At 28.6% G+C, this 22,030-nt stretch overlaps 1 protein-coding gene and 1 pseudogene across 2 annotated transcripts; one reads left to right on the top strand and one right to left on the bottom strand.

Annotated features, from left to right (window-relative positions):
* Positions 1-719: 719 nt before the first annotated feature.
* On the bottom strand, positions 720-20,047 carry LOC111637158 (GDP-L-fucose synthase-like). Of its 2 annotated transcripts, none has more exons than XM_023382582.1 (9): positions 19,941-20,047; positions 19,568-19,713; positions 13,648-13,762; positions 13,450-13,578; positions 10,042-10,249; positions 9,847-9,978; positions 8,104-8,183; positions 1,113-1,212; positions 720-1,032 (listed from the first exon to the last, which is right to left on the bottom strand). In XM_023382582.1, exons 2-9 carry the CDS (start codon positions 19,699-19,701, stop codon positions 977-979), a joined length of 954 nt encoding a protein of 317 aa, XP_023238350.1. In that variant the 5' UTR covers positions 19,702-19,713; positions 19,941-20,047; the 3' UTR covers positions 720-976. The 2 variants fall into 2 exon arrangements, with proteins under 2 accessions (XP_023238350.1, XP_023238351.1); XM_023382583.1 differs by having other exon boundaries at positions 19,946-20,018.
* Positions 1,653-3,208, top strand: LOC111637159 (annotated as a pseudogene).
* Positions 20,048-22,030: the final 1,983 nt, after the last annotated feature.

Genomic DNA, 22,030 nt, shown 5'->3' with positions numbered 1-22,030 from the left:
AACGAAAGAAAGACAGACAATGGACAACAGTGGAAATTTTTAGGTCTAAATTTTTGCAGCCCAATAAAATTGCTTTCTTTTATTTGGCTTATATTTACTATTAAATTCATAAAATTAACTGCATTTTGAATAATACAACATAGAAATAAAAATGTCAAAATAAAACTAATTTTAAGTTCATTTTTATGTAAATGTTAAAATTATTCTTGGGAACATCTTTTCTAGTGAGATTTTAAGATCTATAACAATCATATATGTTAACAATCTAATCTGCATTGGATCAAATTAACAATCACCCAATTAACTTGTGTTGCAGTGAAAATTGTGACCTCTTTAGATCAGTTAGCTCAAGTCCATTAGCTAAAATAAACACTAATAAATCAATTTCTATTGTTAATCACAAAATCTTACAAATCCATATTTATAATGACAGACTTTTCTATTCTAAATATCAAAAATAGTTGAGTGATATCAGAAATTCTGTTGTTGCAAATGCATTTATGTTGTAAAGTGCAGATTACATTACATTGTTATTACTTGCACCTCAAATAAACCTTGCTTTAATATTATTTTGTATAGATGTGTATATATATGTATATTATTAAAAAAATGCAAAAATTTTTAAAGGTTTTGTAATGAACTTGTGAAAATTAAGTTCTGTATTCAGTATTACAGATTTTACATTCAATAATAAACTATACAAGTGACAAAACAATAGGTTATAAAAAATGTGCAAAATTTAATATTTCATCTCATATTTTAAATAATTTATCACTATAATAATAATATAAAGCTCTGATATTTCCAAAGTTGGATTTTCAGAATATTGCAATGTTTGACGATATTACAGAATGGTGAGAAAATACAAAATAATCAAACTTAAGATCTGAAAGGCCATTCAATAAATTGCAGAATTAAACAAAAAAATACTTTTCCAGTTCCTCAGAAACAAAACATATAATTTCTGATGTATATTTTATTTTCTTGCTTGGTCATAATTGGCTATAAACCATTCTACAGTTTCACTGATTGCTGTAAAAAATTAATTTTAGTCAAAATATAAAATATTTTATTATTTATTTACAGAAATATATAGCAAATATTAATATTACCTGTCCTTATATCTGTAAATTGAAAGTCTGGTAAGTATCTCCTTAGTTTGGCATTGCTGGCAGTTTTCTTATATTGTCCATCAGATTTAGTACTGTCAAACTATTACGTTAAGTACTTATTTAATACTGAAAATATAATTATTCTTACCTGAATAATTTAAATACATTAAAAGCTGTTTAATGGTCAAAATTTTCAATTTTAAAGAAATTATTTTTATTATCTAACTCTTCTGGAGAATAATCAGCAATGTTGTACTGTCAAGTTACTTCATGGATAATGAAAGTATTAGCTTAACAAAAAAATTATAGACTAAATAAGTCACATCACAAAAAATCTATTATCTATTCAGCCTTCAAGTTACAGCATTAATTATAATTTAGATTTTAGCTACTGTTAAACTAAAAAATTTCCCTTTTCTAAGGTTATCTTTTACAATTGGTTTCCAAAAATTCTTGTTTTTATGCTAGACAGTTTTTGAGTTATAATAGTATTTTATGTTAAATCTTGGAATGGAATGATTTATATGTTTTGCAGGGACAGCCATCTGAGTGCAGTGAGTGCAAAGCTTCTAAAACTCAAGTTTTATGAGAGTCCCAGAAAAAGAAAAAGCCAAAGTAAAAATTTTTAATAAAGTTAATTTTTATTTTATAAACTCAATCTTTCATTTATTGGTTTGTTCCAATTTTTTAAACTAATATGTTCTATTTTTTGCATTCTAATTTGGTTGTGTATTCAGACCTGAAGGTTTGTTTAAGATCAAAAACATTAGTTGATAATAAAAAAATTTTCAATTAGAAAGATTTTGTGGACATTTTTTATTGTTTGCACTAAACACTGACTAAGCTGGCCTTGTCTAATGCATGTCAAACTTACCTTGATCATGGAGTCTTAATATTTATAAATAATTTTCATGTTTATCTTATGTGTTCCTGATGCCATCTAAAATCTAATATTCATATCTATGAATTTGTGTTCTAACATCATTTCCTGTTAAAATCAGAAGTACAATATCAATTATTGTTCTATTGTGCTTGTATTGTAAGTCTAAGCATTTCATATAGGTCTGCTTGATACACATTATATTTTGCTGTTTTAGCATATGCATATAATGTATAGTCTATATACTGTATGAGGGGTGTTCAAAAAGTATCAGACCTTTACTTTTCCTGCATAAACCAATGATGCATGGCAGGCCTCCTTCGGAGATGTGGGGGGAGAGTCATGCGCAATCCTGAATTTTTTCCTGCCCACAGGAAGCGTCAGTCGCTGGCAGTCGGCCTATGAGTGAGGACGTGTAGTGAGCACTCATCGGATTCCAGTAAGCTGGAAAATGACTGAACAAAATGAGAAGCGATATTGCATCAAATTTTGCCAAAAGCTTGGCTAAAAGGAACCCAATTTGAGTCAAGACATCATGCAGAATGTGACAGACCAGCTGATGGCCATTCCAAAAGAGGCGTTCCAATAGTGTTTCCAGCAGAAACCATTCGCAAGATTCAACAGGCTTTTGGGGACGATGCCGTGAGGAACACACAGATAAAGGAATGGTACAACCGCTTCAAAGGTAACCGCACATCAGTGGACAGAGAACCGCATTCAGGCAGACCCTCAACAAGCCAAAATGAGACTGTCATTGAGCAAGTGCAGACTTTGGTCACGGTGGACGAACTTGCGAACGAGACAGGAGTAAGCATTGGATCAGTACATTCAATTTTGACCAAGGATTTGGGTATGAAGAGAGTGTCTGCGAAATTCGTACCGAAACTGCTAACAGTGGAGCAGAAGCAAAGATGTCTGGAAATTGCACAGGACATGCTGGACAATGCAAGCACTAATCTCTTTTCCAAAACACCGTAATTACAGGTGATGAGTCGTGGACTTATGGGTAGAACCCAGAAACCAAGATGCAGTCATCACAGTGGAAAAATTCGACATCTCCAAGGCCAAAAGAAGCGTGTCAAGCAAAAGTTGGCAGCAATGTCAAGGTCATGTTGACAGTTTTTTCGACTCCTGTGGAGTGGTGCATCATGAGTACACACCACAAGGCCAAACCATCACAAAGGAGTACTGCCAGGAGGTCCTTTGTCGTCTTTGTTATGCTGTGCGATGCAAACAACTGGTTCTGTGGTCAACCAAAACTTGTCAGCTCCATCATGATAACGCACCCCCCATTCTGCACATCTAATTCAGACTTTCGTCGCCAAACACAACATTCCTGTGGTTTGTCACGTGCTGTATGACTTTTGGCAATTTCCCAAACTGAAAATGCTGCTAAAAGGAGAGAAGACATCATGCAGAATGTGACAGACTGGCTGATGGCCATTCCAAAAGAGGCGTTCCAGCAGTGTTTCCAGCAATAGCAGGAGTGCTGGGAGAAGTGTATACATTACCAAGGAGACTACTTTGAAGGGGATTAAGGTTTTGTACCTCAAAATCAATAAATGTATTTTTGCTGACCAAAGGTTCGATACTTTTGAACACATCTCATATATGTTGACAAATGATAATCCCTATTGTTAGCACAAATAGTTATTTTAAGGACTATCTACAGTTACTATAAAGAAATAACTTAAGGCACCAGCAAAGCAAGCATATGCTTTGGGTAACGCATTTTCCAGGGAAGCATTTCTCCAAAAATAACTTTATAAAAACAAAAAACTTACAATTAAAATTCAACATGTGGACAGCCACTTGTCAGGTATCAAAGCTATGCAGTAAACAAAGTGACAGATTTTTAATTTGTTTACATAAGATGGCATTCTCAAATGATCCAACTAGAGTATGATGGAAGGGTCCTCTTAATGGGACCCACATGGCAGCAACCTATTGAAAAAGAGACAAGAACAAGGTCTATAAACACAAAGGTCAGGTCACCAATGATCCTTATGGAATCACCATTTTGGTTTCTTAGTTCCATGCCTATGATATAGATTTGATGCCTGTACATGCAACAAAAGGCACATTCCTTCATGTTTAAGCCATGAAATTCCTTATGTAATACCAAATAGTATCTTTTCATTTAGAGATTATTCTAACATTTACTTCAAGGCTTTAACTATATAGATTTATAAATAAAAAGTTATGTCAATGGTTGGTATAATACAGTACAAGGATACAAGGATAAATTTATTTAGTTTTGAAATGGAAAATTAAAGTAATTTGTAGATACTTGTTAAAATATAAATATATTTATTCTTATATAAATTTAATAATTATTTTTTGTTTAATTAACTGGCNTATACATTATTACACAAACTGCATACAGGATCTTAGATCAAACCTGTTTATAAATTAACATTAGATAAAAAAAAAAGAAAACTGTTTTCACGAACTTTACATATTACCTAATTGAACCTTCTAAAGTGTTTGCAAGAGATAATTTCCTTTGTTTAGAAATTTTCTGACGCAAATAAACTAAATTTATTTATTTTTATACACAATTGAATAAGTACATTTATAAAGTTTATTAAACAGTAGGCAATACCAACAAATAAAAATATCAACTTTCACTTTATTTTTTGTTTGTTTTATAATAAAATGATTATTAAGCAACAATAACTTTGTTTAGAAATTTTCTGACGCAAATAAACTAAATTTATTTATTTTTATACACAATTGAATAAGTACATTTAAAAAATTTATTAAACAGTAGGCAATACCAACAAATAAAAATGTCAACTTCAATTATTCTGTTGTTTATCTAAATATATAAAATTACATGTCTTGACTCACTGACTGACTGATTGATTCATCATCGCCCAGAGCAAACCACTGAACCTAGAGGTGAAATTTGGTACACAGTTAGTGTGCATTTTCATGACATACCCTAAGAAGGGATTTTTTGAAATTCCCCGTGAGGGTATAGGGAGAGGATTAAGGGTTAAAAAGTCTTAGTCCCGAAAGGCAGTACCATAAATGTGTTTTACAAAGAGGTACTGGGGTAACTGAAACTCTATTTTTCAGTAAATATTTATACTTTAGGAATTTTCAGATAACGACATTTATGTTTCGAAAAAAAAAATTGAACTCAGATTTATCATATCCCGGAATCCCATAATATTTGAATCTTGAATTTAGGTGCATTAGCAGTCCATAGTTTGAAACAAACAAAATTCAGTAATTTTACCAAATTAGTAACAACTAATGATTGAGAATCTTAGTGAAGTATTGAGGGAGGGCTATTTCTATCAAATTGCAAAATCCGCATGGGCAAAGCCGCAGGTAACAGCTAGTTTTATAATAAAATGATTATTAAGCAGCATAATTATTCATTTAAATTATCTAATTTCTACTATATTACATTATTCTCAATTATTATAAAATATTAATTTAAATGACTGAAAGCTTTAATTTCAAATCATCTTACTTAAAAATTTTAAAGTATAATTTCAGTCTACAAACAACACATTATAACATATTTATTTTGTTAAATAATTCACATTATGTTGTTATACAACCTCTCAGAAAACAAACTTCACCACAATACAGTATACAGATTGGTACTGATGCTTTAATATTGTAATTACAAACAGTATTAAACCATTGAAAAACTCAAACTTCTTTAGTCAAAACTTATAGTTACTACAGTACAAAAGATACTATATTCTATTTCTAAATTAAAAAAATGAATATTATTAACCACTGCAATACAAGGATATATTTTATTTGGAAATTCAAAATCTCAAACTCCTAGTTACAATGAACTGATCACAGTACAAAGATATATTCTATTTTCCAGATGAAAAACTGCATCTGGTAAAAAGACCATCTACTTACTAGATGCAGTTTTTAATCCTTTTTATCATTTTTTTTTTGTGAAGATTTTGGACATTATAGCACTGTACTTGCCTAGATTTTACTTACAAACTTACTTATAAAACACAGACAATGTATTTGTTGTGAAGCAAATGCATTGTGTTTTATCATTCAGTTTAAGATCAACATTATAGAAAAGTTTTACCAACAGATGTAAAATTTATCAAATATAATAACTAAAAGTATAATTTAAAACAAAGGGATGACATATTTACAAATATACACATTTATTTACAATAAGTTGCACATTTATTTTTGTATATCAGCTGCAAAAATTTCTCTCGTCTGCTCTTTTAACTCCAAATTGTGACTCCTCAAAATGTATCTAAAAGATTCAGTTACATTATATTATAAAAGTTACTGCAAATACTTTATAGAGAATTGCAAAAACTGAGATAGAGAAACTGCAAAAACTGAGATAGAGAAATATACTGCAAAAACCGAGATAGAGAAAAAACAGCCAAATTCACTCTATAACCATTGTGTACACAAAGACAAACAAACAAATATGGCAACCTCTGCAATGTATCACTGTACTGTGTCTAGGTCTTGTGTTTATAGACCTTAATAAGAGAGTCAAATGATGGAGACCTCTAGCCTCAAAACATACTGAAGGTGCATTTTGGTACATTTGCCAGAACAAAGGCAATGTGGTGAAATATTAAATGTGAATCCTTGATCTTCACATTTTATATTTGAAGTATTAGGGTTAAATTTTTCTTATTTTGTTTGTTTAAACTATTTTGAAAACAATATATATATATATATATATATATTCCAGACAAATAATATAGCCATCAATTTATCCTAAATTAGAGTTTAAATACTCTATTTCCTTAATTCTAAGCTACACCATGAATTTGAAATTAAATTTATAAAATACTTTTTATTGAGAAAAACTTTCTAAATAACACAAATTAAGTTTTGTTAAGTAACAAGTTAGAAAAACAAAAGAAACACCATAAACCTGGTATTTTCATGTTTTTCTGAAAATATAGTAACTATTTATTTTAATGTTGCAACATAAATTTTGTCTTAAAGGGTATTTTAAATTGTTAAAAATGAGTTTAAATTAAATATTTATCATCAGCATCAGTAGAGTTCATTTAAACTAATATGAATGTTGATTAGTAAAGCTAAAAAATGCACATTATTGGTGCTTAATGCATTATACGATCTGCTAGTTGTAATTTATAATTGTTATTTCAAACTACAAATTTATAATGTCATCAATTCTGAGACATACCTCTTCTTCAGAAAAAAAAGGGTAAAAGAATAGTATGTTTTAGAATTGAGGAACACAGTAAAAACTTTTAATACCATATGCTTTTGTGGATATAACCGTTTCTATTATTAACTAGCAGGTAGGCCCAGCGTTGCTTGAGCAAAAGTAACAATAGCAAAGATTAAGTTTATTACATTATAGTCAACCTTACCCGTTTTCACAGAATGCAAGAATTGGGTCCCCCGTTTCCAAACTAATTAGAGAATTTTTAGACGTGTCTAAAAATATGTTCGATTTCTTGCAAAAACAAAAAACTGCATCTGCATCTTGCACATCGCTTTCTTTTAACACTTCCATTGTTGACACATCCATTGTTGACACTTCCATTGCTGATGGAAGTGTTAAGCCTTAATCCTGTCCCTCTCTTCCGTTCGGAGGAATTTCAAAAAATCCCTTAGTGTGCATTCTTGTGACGTACTCTGTGTACCAAATTTCAACTTTCAACTCCTAACCATTTTCACCATTTGGGTTCTGTGCTTATTATTATTATTATTATTAACCCATCTCCATTATGTATATAGATTAAAATATAAACAGTTTATTAATATTAATAAAATTATATTATTGATCATTGATAAAAACATAAAAATTATATTTATAATAATTGAAGCCATATGATTATTGGATTATATCTTTAAATATAAAACATTATCAGTAGCAGTAATGTAGTCAGATTTAATCTGATAATCATTTGGTTTAATATAAATCATCAGGCTTTAAGATGTTTATATATATATATATATATATTTATGATAAACTGACTTCACTTAAAATTTTTATTTTTCTCGGAAAAGTTTTTTAGAGAAATGAACTCATCGTTACACAAGAGAATTTAAAACACTCAAGTCTAATTAAATTAAATAATTATGTTAGACCTTATCAAAGGATACAATAATTTCATCAGTAAAATTAAATGCTTCTGCTACCATCATTGCTGCAGACTTGATACTTATTTCATCTTCTTCATCCACTGAAAAATATAAATTATATAAATTACAAAACTGAATAAAAACATATAAAACAAATAACATTCCAAAATTAAAAACTGTAAAAGCTAAAATAAATTAAAATTATAGTCAACAATTCAAAACCCAGTATACACAGAAGGGCTATAAATAACTGACTGCCTGCATAAAATAGGACCAAATCAATCAAGACCAACAGCAAGTACTTCATCCACTTTCTGAAATATTGTTTCAATAGATTTGATTTCAATTTTAATTTTAATTTAAAATTAATTAAATTTTATTTTTATTTTTGCTATAAAGATCAGTTTTAGTTATTTTATTATTTTTAAATTTAATAATTATTTTTTGTTTAATTAACTGGCTACATAGTATTAATAAATATTGGTATTATAATATGTAATATTATATTAAATTTTTGTCATTTAATTTAACTGAAGTATGTTTAAACACAAATTCATGAATGTCAATTAATGCAGTTTTTATTAATTAATTTGATTTAAAATCAACTGTGGCATGCACCGAAAAAATGGAAACAGTATTTTTCTGGCATGCAAAATGTAATTTAAATAGCAACATCATTGATGATTCTTTACGTGAAGCAAGTCAATCTCAGTGCCACTAACATCTGAACCACTATCCTGTTGTTGATTAGTCAGATCATCAGTTTTCTTTAACACAAGAAGTGTAGGAAAAAGCTAGTTGGCAGAGCCTGCAATCAGTGGCAGGCTCTGCCAAGTAGCTTGTTCGGCAACAGGGGCAAATATGGCACTCAAAATTCTGTTCCTAAACCAAATTCAAAAAGCAAGGTGTTCGAAACCTGAGGTTTGACTATATATATATATATATATATACATATTTGTAATTTTGGCCAATGCTATATTATTATATAAAGAAGGAAAAGATATTATTTTTTAAATATTTCTTAAAAACATTAAATTTACAAGAAAGTTTGCAATATTGTTTTCTACTTAATCAATATTTTATAGGTGATATAATCACTGACATACAACTTGTTAATGCAAGAAATAAAAAACCACTTAACAAGAATAAGTTTTGTTAAAATTAATTAATGCAAAACTTATTCTTGTTAAGTGGTTTTTTATTTCTTATATCAGAGGTAATATTACAAATAGTACTGATATCATTTTTAATGTCACCTGTAATGATATAATCACATTTTATGAAAAATACAAATTATAAAAGTGTGCATCTCTGCAAATATTAGAAAATAATAATAACAACTATCATAAATAAATAAAAATTTATTTATGATATTTGTTATTATTTTGTATTATCTTATGATTATGTTTCATAATCAAATATACATTCCTATTAGAACTGTAGCTAATGTAGAGTCAATTCATTCATTGTTTGTACTCTTTCAAAATACTTTTATTAATAAAATGTTATGATAGACAAATAAATATTTAATCATAAACAGATCTAAAAAGAATGCTTTAAAATAAGATTTAACTTTTCCTATCAACATTCTGTTTCTATTATTCATTTAAATAAATAATAATAAGTTCAAAAGAAATAGTAGGTTGCCTAGAGATTTAATTATATAAGTAAATATCATTGTCATAATTATTATTATTCACAGTTCATAATTATAATATCAGAAATAAAATAATTTAAAAATGTATGTACCAAAATTCTTCTTACCAGATAATATTATAGGTTCTACTTCCTCATATTCTCGTAAAACCCATATTATAAGTCTTGCCAAATCATACGAATAAATAAACTGTCGTAGAGGATTGCCAGTTCCCCATACAATCAATGGTTCTTGTTTCACTAAAAATTTGTATTATTATTATTAACAACATATTAACAAAATAAAAAAACTTGCTTTCTTACTTTTTGCCAAAAATGTTTTATGTATCAATCCTGGGAGTACATGTCCATCCTCAAGATTGAAATTATCATGAGGACCAAAAACATTTGTAGGGATCACAGCTGTAAATTTACAACCATGTTGAATGTTATATGCATGATTCTGTATATCAATCATTCTTTTTGCATAAGAATAACCAAAATTAGATGGGTGGGGTGGTCCATTGTGAATCTGAATTTCATAAAAAAATCATTAACAAATTCATTATTTTATAAATATGTTTCAAATAATTTATCAGCCTTTATCATTCATTCATTCATATATTTGATAATATGATTGTTCAGTTTGATATTCTAAAAGTTTACAAATTCTAAGTAATCATACATACAAATGACTTAAAAAATTTGAACTGTAATTAATTTTTTAAACTCAGAAAGAATATTTTAAAAATTAGATAAATTGAAAGCTTTTCAAATGGGAAGAAAAATTCAAAAATCATCCAGCTATATAGATACATAGCCAATGATTGCCTTTAATATTTGGGCTATAAATCCACTAATTAACAGATTTTTAGACAGAATACTAAAGGCGACCGTTGGTTTTGTTTGTATATATATATATAAAACTTACAGATTTTAATCTAATTATATAATATATTTAATCTCATATAATTATAAGATTATAGGATCTACATATTTTATGTATGTGATTTTTATGTTTTATGATAATGTGAGATCCGATTCCAGTATAATCTAAAAACAAAAATTGTTCATTTTCTCCCTAAATTTTCGAGGTATTTGAAATAAATTTGTCGCCTCCGCGTTAAAATAACATTGTCGAAAAAAGAATCAAATGTCGATGGAAACTGATAACATTCTGCTTTGGTATAAACATTCAACCCTCGAACAATGACATTCCCCTGCTGCAAGACAAAAAGTTTATAGTTAAAGTCCGAATTCGTCATTTTGTTTTGGATCCCGGGAACAACTTTAACCTCCACACCTGCAGGACCAACCCTATCTCTCACAATAGGTGATCACATGATTGATTTTCCCAGCCCGAAGCTATAAAAGCGACTTCTTTCCCCCTCCTCGGGGGAGTCTCACATCTACCGTCCAAAAAGATTAAGTCGTCGGGAAACTTTAACTTTGTGCGTCGAACTCTGTGCCTACGTTGGAATCGACTAGAGGTATGAAACGATGAATTGTAAACTCTCTCTCCGCGAGTTAGGAGTTAGGCGAAATAAATTCATTTCCCCATGTTAGATTTTGTAACCTTCATTTTATTTCTTCGTTAATCTAATAAATCGTTGTTTCCTTGTCAAATGGTATCCTTTTACTCGTATATCGACTACGCTTCATCGATGACCCCTCTCACCTCCTCCACTCGACCTGACAACAAAAATCCCGACCCTTCGGGACCGCATCCGAAATTTAGCCATCTTGACAAGTGAGCAGGTTTAACGACCTGACGCCGAAAAGGGAGAGTCGACGGTTTCCGACCTCCCCGGCGGTTCACAATAATGCTTTAATAAAAGTATAATTTAATTTTAATTTAAGTACTAATTATTTAACTAACTAGTCTACTAATTATTTTTACATCAACTCAAAAACATGTGTGAAGTGTTTTATACATTTGTTCTGCTTTTTCTGAAATGTTTATTCAAACTTTTATACAATATTTTTTTCTAGAGTAATTTTAAAAATATTTTAAGTAGTTCTGTAGAAGGTTTATCCTAAATTTCATTATTTGTCATTTTTAATGTTTATCTATATTCAAATATTTTGGATGTTAACTCATCCAAAGTATTTGAATATAGATAAATATAGAAAAATAGAAGCACTGGAATCTCTCTGGAATGGAAAAAATCTTGATAAATAAAACAAACACTCTCCTTGCAACTTTAAATCAATATGAAAATGAAAGGCTGACGTCTGATCATTTTTAATAATGTAATATTTACCTATTGTTAATTGTTTTTATGAAGTGATTTCTTCAAACCAATGTAAAAGGTGTACTTCTATGGTGTGTGAAAAGGATGAATTGATAGACTCAAAAATTAAATTAATTTTTTGTAAATAATCTGAACTTCTAATTTATAATTTGGAACTCAATTTCACATTTATTTTCACATTTTCACTTTGCGGTCCTTATCTGTTCTTCTTCCGTTATTTACACATGTAGGTCATTTCATTGTTATCCACATTTGATATCATCACTTATCACATACTGCCATGACGCGCTTGTCTGAACTGTCAAGAATTAATGCGAGTGGCAAAGCATAGTGACAGTGAGCCAATAGAAAGCAGGGTCCTTGCCATAATGCGGTTTGCACACCAATTTTCGTATGTGTGTTAATCAAGCCGAATAGTTTGGCCGAATATTCGGCCATGCTCCTGGCCAAATAGGCCTGAGGCTGAATATTCGGTATTGTAATTATAAATTGTGAATACAAGTGACTAATATTATGTTCTTTTTTATTTTGTGCATGTTATAAGTTATAAATAAATATAAACAAACAACACTAACCTGATAACATTAAATCTAAATACCAAAATGATTAATTTACTGTGTTTTTGTTATTTCTTACTCATTTTTAGGTATTTGGTATTTGGCCGAATAGTGATTAAATATTCGGTATTCAGCCAAATAGCGAAAAATAGGTTGAATCAACCATCAGGCCATTGCAACACTAATAAAATGTGTTCGTGGCCTGCTATTTGATCCATTTAAGAATATTTAAGTAACTGATTTTTGTATTTAGAATTTTGGATTAAATTTCAGATGCGTATACTGTCATGGCAGCAGTCCCAACTGTATGTACTCCCATCGGATTGATACATACTAGTTATTGATACTAATGTGTTCAAGAACTACCATGAATCAATAGAGAGGTTGAGGCGCACGTTTTAAACGTGTAAACGTGTACGTGTGACGTTCGGCGCCGCTTTCCCGTAAGCCTAAAAGTTTGACAATGGTGTTTGGATAGTCGGTGGAATCACGCTCGACATTCCAAACACCATCGTCAAACTTTTAGGCTTACAGGAAAGTGGTGCCGAACGTCACACGTACACGTTTACACGTTTAAAACGTGCGCCTCAACCTCTCTAATAACTAGTGACATTTGGCTTAAGGCAGACTACCAGTGGCTCCCCTCTGGGAGGAGTCAGTTGGGAGTACGAACAGTCGAAACCGCTGCATCTGAAATTTAACCAAATTTTGTTTTGTTCAATTTGTTTTGAAGTGATCTGAAGATGGGATGATTGAATTCCAAAATGTTAATCAAATAAATGATTTTGGGGATCTAAAAAAACTCTTTAATATATTTAAAAACAAAAATGCTGAAAGACTATTTAAAAAAACAAAACAGGTCAAATTATTTGAAACATATTATAAATAAATGCAAATACACAAAAATATAAAATGCATACCATAGTTTCATCTATTGGATATGTAGTTTTATCTGGAAATATACAAGTTGATAAGCAGGAAACAACCTTTTCAACTCCAGTTTCAAAACAAGTATGAAGAATGTTATCATTAATCAATATATTATTCCTCTAATATTAAAAGAAATAAGTCAGTTAACAAAAAGAATTTTTTAACATGTTAATTAAAATAATATTTACCAAAAAGTCTAAATTATATTTCAAATTGCGAAACAATCCTCCAACCATGGCTGCTAAATGAATGACATGAGTTGGTTTGTATCTTCTGAAGAGACCTTTAGTTTGATCTCTATTCCTGAAACAAATATTAGATCTATTCAATATTGAAAAAAACATAAATATATTGATAAAAAACAAATCTTACAATTAAAGACTGATATTTAAATTCTAATTTAAAGAATTATGTATTGTATTATATAATAAAATCATGTGTCTTATTGACTCTAGAAATCTTTTTCATTTACAAAATGTTTCAAAGTATTCTTGCTTCATATCTAAATGTTATTAACTGTTGAATAAACTTTGAATATCAAATGCTGATAGTTAAGAATTTCATGTTAAATTTCTTTTAACTGATTATGATATAGCAGAAAAAAGGTAAAAGCTATTAAAAATATAAAAAATATGTTTTTTTTTTTTTCTGAATTTTCTAATGGTAGCTATTTATATGTTTATTAAGTGATGTCTCTTGGCTGAACTAGTAATGAAAGATATGGTTAAAAAATACAAAACATTCCCAGTGTTAAAACTGTAATGAGATATGTAGATGATTACTTATTGATTTTTAATAATGAGATAACAAATGAGAGGATGATTTTAAATATGATAAATAATATCAACCAAGATATAAAATCTGATATAGAATTAGAAAAATCTAATAAAATTAATTTTTTGGATATAACTATAACAAAAGAAAAAGAGAAATTCTCATTTAAAACATATAAAAAACCATCTAATGTAAATAAAAAAATCAGTTATTACTCACATACCCCAATAGCTATTAAAAAGAATACACATATGATGGAATTAAAAAAAATATACACAAGAACAACCAACAAAAATGAATGCATAATGGAATTAAACAAATTAGATTATAAATTCATCCTCAATAATTACCCAAAAAGAACATTAAAAATTTGGCACACACAATATTACAAAAATAGATTTAATATAAAAAATAAGAGAGAGAAAGATTACAAAGCCTTCCCTTATATAACTAATATTTTCGATAACTGTTCTAACAAGGATAATGTGGTTTTGACCCTATCTTTGACCAATAAAACCTCACAAGAAATTCATAAACTAGGAAATCAAAAACTAACGTTGATAAATTGAAAAAAACTGGAATTGTTTATAGAATTAATTGTAACTGTCAAAATCCAAAAGAATACATAGGAGAAACAGGAAGGACTTTAGAATTACATATTAAAGAACGTGAAGCTGCCATAAGACTAAAGCATAATTCCCCTTGGTTTAACCACATCAAAAATAGCAACTGCTAAATAGATAGAAATAATATTAAAGTCCTACACTATGAAAAAGACATTTATAAACGTAAATTCAAAGAACACATAGAGATGATAAAATACAATAATGATAATTTAATAAATGTGTCAAATGGTACGCAAATTGACCAGCAATGGTACAACATAATAGAGGGTACAACAATAAGTTAATTAAATATATCATAAGGATTATACATTGTCGCGAAAAACCTTTTTGTATTTTAATGATGTTCAAAGGATATACAACATATACTGTTAAATTTTGAAAATAATGAGCTTTTAATTAGTAAGAAACCTGTATGTATATTTATATTTTTTTGTTTTTTAAGAGTTTTTAAATATTATTATAAAATGTTACTTGATATCATAATTTATAATTATTAGTGTAGCAAGCTGTACATTCTTTTGATATAACATAATAAACGCCCTTAAAGTAATTCTTTAAATTGGTAAAAATATTGTAAATGGGACTAAAAGTACCATAAAGTGTAAAAGTACCATATATGTGTGAAATTAAGCCATTGTAACCTATGGAGACTCTTAAGGTATTATGAGGGGTGTTTTTATTATTTTGTATACATTTTCTGCTCGCGTTGTTTTTTGTCAATTTTATAATTAAAAATTTATTTTGTAGCACTGAAGAGAAGCTAGAAAGTTAACCTGGCTCGAAATGCATCTGTAAAAAAGCAATAAAAGGAGTTTTATAACCTGAATTGGCTGTGAGGTAGTCTACCGGAAGTTATTTTTTCAGATTGAAGAGACATTACTAAATAAATATAAAAAATATGATATATTTTTTATATTTTTTTTCATAATAACAATTATTATTTGGGATATATAAACTACTTAATTTATTAATCAACATATGCACTTGCATATTCATCTACATTATTATAAAATTTTCAGAACGACTAAATACTAGTAACAGAATACTATTTTTAATTAAAAATTTATAAACATGAATATGAAATATGATATACTGTATTTCTATAATAAAGAAACTAGGAATGGACCAAATAAGGTGTTTTGACCAGATTCCAAACATTCTTGCCTTTCTGACTATCAAATACAGAATATTCAGCCAAATAACAGCTGATTTATTTAGAACTGCCTGAAACAGAAGGTTTAGACTAAGCCTTAGAATAAAGTAGAGGGCAACTTCTGTTCAATAAAAAGTTATAATTTTTTTTATTTGAAAATACAGTAAAATTAAATTGCTCCATAGTTTTGTGGTTTTTTTTGGCAATCCTATAAAGTGGTGTCTTTAATGAACATTCAGTATGTTTGGTGAAACTGGAAGTGTTTATGACAACCAACAAACTCACTTCTTATGAATGCAGAAGCATTAATGTTTCATTATTATAATTTATCATTTTTGAATTGTGAGTATTAATAAAATAATATTTGCTCAAGACTATTTATTAAAGTTATTTCTTCCTTTCTGAAATAAATATAACAATATTTTTAAATATCTTGGATTTTAAAAGTTTTTTCAGTCTATTTTCTGTTTTATCTTTTCTTTTTTCTCCCTTTTCTCTCCCCAGACTAAAACATTATTTGGTCAAAAAGTTTGGTTATGAGGAAATATTTGTTACAAATATCTAATAGATGTGTAGAGTATTTAGTATTTAGTATAGAATATACCACACTGGAATATACCCAAATACAAAATAATGCTGAATATTCAGTGCATCACTAAAAGAAACATACATTAAACAGTGATGTTATAAATTCTATGAAATCTTTTATGTTACGGAAATATTAACAATAACTCTCAACAGCATATTACTGATAATTCATTTTAATTTTTATTAATTTATAGCATTAGAATAAATGAAGCCCATTATAAAAATACCAGGTGCATCTGAAATAAAAAAAATAATCTCATAAAAAATGTCCTTATATATAACAGCAGTATAGTAACATATTGATATCCTATTTGCTAGATATGAACAGTACATAAATAGAAAAAATAGAAAAATTAATTTAAAACAACAAGAAATATTAAAAATGGAGCTATATTCTTATGCACCTAATACTAAATGAAATCTTTATTTTTATTAAAATTTATTGTAATTCATACTTAATAAAATTTATAATCTTGAATTTTTCACTAACATATGCCATAAATATTTTGAGAAAACTGATATTTATATTTTCTAAATAGAGTGAAATATAATGGTAATATGAGTTGAAAAAGTTAATATGTTATGTTTTCCTTCTGTACTGAGAATTAATTTTCCATTTAGTATTATTTAAAATCTAAGCATATAATGTACCGGTACCAGAATAAAAAAAAATCAATTCAATCAAACTTTCAAGCATTTTCTTTTCTTTTTTGTACTCTTTGCATTCCATGAGCAAACAGTATTTGAAGTGATTTAGTATTTTGAAATTAAAATATAAATCAGGCATTCATTATTCATAACAGATTAATAATTATTAAATTTTCATATTTACAACTTATTTCTCAAATCAGACTGCAGAAATAAAATGACCTAATTGATAAAGCTACCAAAATATTGAACTAAAACAGTTTTGATTATCAACAAAAATACTTTACTCAAACAAATAATTATCTCAAGACAATTCATACAACACTAGGATGGTATCTATATGACAAAATGCAATTAATATAAATCAAAATCATTATCAAAATCAAGCACTAAAGTATCAAATTTATTTCCATTTAAATAAAACATTTTAAGACATATAATTTGTTTTAAAACAAAGTTTGTAACAAATTAATCTTCTAATAATAAAGTATTAATTACTATAAATAAAACAAACCTTATTGTGCTTTGTACTTAGTTGTGAAAACTTATGTCACTAATATTTTTACTCTAGGTCAGTGTTTCTCAATCTCTAACGAATCGTCGCCCCTTCAATAAAACCATTACATAGTATCGTCCCTTCACTCCAAAATTCCGATGCCGAGGGTCAAGGCTAATGCCAAATTCGTACTGCATTGAATAGACAAGTGACTATTATAATGTTATTTGTTTAATTATTGTACAATATAATGAATAAAATATCTAATTATCCTTACTATAATGTTTTACTATATCACCCAAAAAATTGTTTTTCACCCCCAAAATATAAATTGTTACTAATCACCCCTCAACATGAAAAAATGCCCACATGGGGGAGATATCACCCCTGTTGAGAAACACTGCTCTAGGTCCTTCCTCAAGTAGAACTAGGGTTGCCACCTGTTCGGGTTTGACCCAGAGACTCTGGGATTGAGTGAGTTATCTCCGGGCTCCGGGGTTAATTAATATTTCTCCGGGTTGTGCAAGTTGAAATGAATATGTACAAAATTATATGCAAACCGTCGCATATATTTCTTCCCCCGTGTACCGAATTACTAGTGTGGTAGTTGTTGGCTTAAAGACATAACGTCTATAACTGGCACAGGCGCAGTGTTGCTGTATGCTATGTGGATGTACTCTTTCTTGTGACTGTTCTGTCAAGAGATGTCTATTGAGAGTGAAATGATATAGCATACATAGCTGATAGTTTGATAATCAGTGTTCATGTTGTTTGATTAATGGTAAGTTATAGTATATAGTTAGAGTTAGACTTGAGCAGGTTAAATAGCATTACATAACAAACGGTCTGTTGGACCCTCAAAAAAAAAAAAAATAAAAATAAAAATAATGCATTTTAANGTATATATATATATATATTTTTTTTGATGTTTTTTAATTCAAAAATTTTTACCCGCGCGAAAAAATTTTATCGCGATTTTAATCAACCTTTAATGACGCATGATTAACACTTTATTGGTTTTTATGGGACTTATATAAATAAAAAAAACTGTATATGTATGCATATGGGTTTTTTTTTGTTTCTTAAATCATTGTCTCCGGGCGATACTAAGTTATGAAGTGGCAACCCTAGGTAGAACTCTGATTTTTAGGGAGTTCTATCTGAGGAAGGTCCTAGATGTGGACCAAAAATGTTAGTAAGAGTTTTCACAAAACTAAGTGCAAAGCACAAAAAGGTTTGTGAGATTTATTTATAGTGTTTTACTTTATATTATTTAAATATTTATTTTTCATATAACTATATAGTTTTCCACATCTCATATTAGAATTTTAAAAATTTATATACACTGAAAACTTTAAATTCTGCAATTTATCCTAAATATGCTCTGTTGTCCCAAAGACAGTTTTGATAGAATGAAAGACTTTACACCAAAATAATTTTTCTTACTTTGTAGTTCTTAAATGTAGCAACATTGGAACATAAATTATTTTAATATTTCATTATGCTTATAAGGTAAATTTTAATTTATTTATCATTTAGGAAAGTGAAAAAAATATATGCTCAATATACAATGACAGTTCAGTTCATAACATTTAATATGATTTAAATGCTACAATTGTCAACATCTAAATCATATTAAGAAGTTTTGTTTTCTGTTAAATATTTCATATTTTACATTATTTTATACTGTTTGGTCTGGAAATAAAGAATAAATTTTTATTTGATTATAAACTTTGATAATCTTGATAAAATTGCCAGATTTGAAAATGTCATTTGGTTAGGTGAATGTCAAATGCTATTTAAGTAAAGGATAATCAACTTACATTAAATCTGCGTCTTTAGAAGAGATAAATATCCACGTTTCATCTGGTTTTTTCTCTTCTTGAATTACTCTATGTATGGCCCTGCCCACCAATCCAGTGCCACCAGTTACCAAGATCACTTTATTTGAAGACATGTCTATAACCAGCTGCAGTAAATTAAAAATATCATTCTTATATCTAATAATTTTCAATAAAATATCGATTACTACAACGGTAATAAAATATAATTTTTTATATAGTCTATATATTTTTTCTCGTTTAAAATCAATAATAAACTTTTCAATAAATGTTATCTGTAAGATTCATGCTGTAATTCTTAATTATAAAACGCATAAAAACTGATATTATAATATAATTACTAAAAAGTGATTACCTTACGTTTATATAAACGAATAATCCTATAAACTTCGTAACACGTGAGGGAAATGCCGCCAATTAACGTGAAATGAAATGAGACTATGACTTGGCAACACTGCAACAATTCCTAACTCGTCAAAAATCTAAATTATTCTAGTATTATCTCTTCTCGTATTTTATATTTTATCTACGAATAGATATTAATACATAAAAATTTTGTGTAAAAATTACACTGAATAATAATTTATTTACAAAAGTGATTTGAAATGTAAAGCTAAATAATTATAAAGTTACATTAACACTACAGATATAAAAAATGTATATTTTCCAATATTATTCAAATTTTTATTTTGTTATTTCCATAATTTTCCAAGCATTTCGACCAAAGCCCATGATGCGAAATGCTGTGTGTGAAAAAAGTTCGCCCATAATAAATTCCTGATGTTGCTCTCCAGGATTCGATCTTGAATCTCTCAGAGCGCCATAACTCTGTTGGCCATTCGGTCTTCGAAAGGGTCTATCAGAAGCAATAAAACTAACTTATTCATTCTGGCACTGCCTAGTCTAAAATAACCAAATTTTTAGCATGATTTGAACTTTTACACCTCAAAATGTGATGCTCAGCAAATTAGCAACCCTTCTGCAACAATTACAATATTCGTCAGACATCTAAATTATTAATTATCTATATTAATTTTAAACACTTAAAAGTAATATATATTTCATGCTGTTTTAGATTATCATAAAACTATAAAATTTTCAATAAACTGCTATTCGATCGAATTATTAAAGATTTAATCAATTTTCGATCGATCACGTAATCAGTAGTATCAGAGTGGATAGATATACTGGTCCTTGCGCTACCAATAGCTCTAGCGCTATGAGACTGGCGTAATAAATGTTTCTGACACTTCGAGCGCTGCAATCGTTTCACGCCGTAAGTTTGGCTTGAGCATAGAGTCAGCTGTAAACATTCCAAATTTTTTAAAAATGAAATTTTCTTGTTTTTAAGTCAGATTTGTCTTTTTTAAAGGACCGCTTATAAATACTACTTTAATTCAGTTTTGAAGATTATTTATTCGTAAATGTCGTTAATATTTATACTGTATTTCTATTAACTGTCACTTTCACGATTTTAGACTTTAAATTAAACAGACTGTTTGTGTTTTGTTTGCAAGTTGTGTTCATTTTTAAATATTTTTAGGAGGTTTCGTTAAGGGTAAGAAAAAGTAGTAAAAAATTTTATAGTTAAACCTGCATATACATTAATAACATTTTTTGTTTCAACAACGTCTCACACGGCACAGTGGTCGTAAACTCTTAAATATATTTTACGTCGTAATAAAAATATAACTTTCATACGTATTTATAAATAATTTATACTCAAATTACATTATTTCTATAAACAAGGGCGGCGTAAGGCACGGGCAACGTGGGCCACCACCTATGCCTCGCGGTCCGAAGGGCCTCGCGCCTCGAAGGTTTATGCATTACTAAAAAGCCGAGAACGCGACGAAAAAGTTTTACTCGTCATAAAACGATAAATAGTTTGTCAAATTTTTATTCCTAAAAATGCAATTTCAACTGCTTTTTATTTTATAAAATCTGTCTTCTTGAGCCGCCAGAGGGCCTTTTAAACAATAGGTAGCCTGTTAGCGCTGATCAGTAGTAGTCCAAATAAAACATTTGTTTCTTGAAAATTTGATCACGATTTACAGTATTTATTTTTAATATTACCGATATGCCATCGAAAAGAAAACGTGTTGTATTATCATTAAAAGACAAATTAAAGTATTTGTTTCGATTACCGGATTTTTTCCTTATCCGGACTACCTTCATCCCCAATTAGTCCGGATAATCGAGGTTCTACTGTATTTTTAATGTCTAGGCTTAACATTCTGCTGTTAGTATTAACATTGAGGTTTTGGAGGTTGCTAATAAATTAATTAGTATTTTTAATGCTATAATCAGAATTGTGATATTGATTTAATTTATTCTTAAAGAATTTTTCAAGATTGTATAAGACGTAAAATTTAATATCTACTAATGTTATGTATGATTCTTGCAATTTATGTGTTTTAACTTTAATATTGAGTTTATGGATTC

This window comes from Centruroides sculpturatus, unplaced genomic scaffold (assembly GCF_000671375.1).
Source record: "Centruroides sculpturatus isolate CEXI.00-Female unplaced genomic scaffold, Cexi_2.0 scaffold1026, whole genome shotgun sequence".
Taxonomy (NCBI): Eukaryota; Metazoa; Arthropoda; class Arachnida; order Scorpiones; family Buthidae; genus Centruroides; species Centruroides sculpturatus.
The sequence above is the reverse complement of the archived record's forward strand: the minus strand, read 5'-3'. Positions and strand labels throughout refer to the sequence as shown.

Coding starts and splice junctions, on each gene's coding strand:
- LOC111637158 (XM_023382582.1), bottom strand. CDS start 19,701: ATGTCTTCAAATAAAGTGATCTTGGTAACTGGTGGCACTGGATTGGTG. Junction 13,579..13,647: donor AATATAATTTAGACTTTTTG/GTAAATATTATT, acceptor TTTTAATATTAG/AGGAATAATATATTGATTAA. Junction 9,979..10,041: donor TAAAACATTTTTGGCAAAAA/GTAAGAAAGCAA, acceptor ACAAATTTTTAG/TGAAACAAGAACCATTGATT.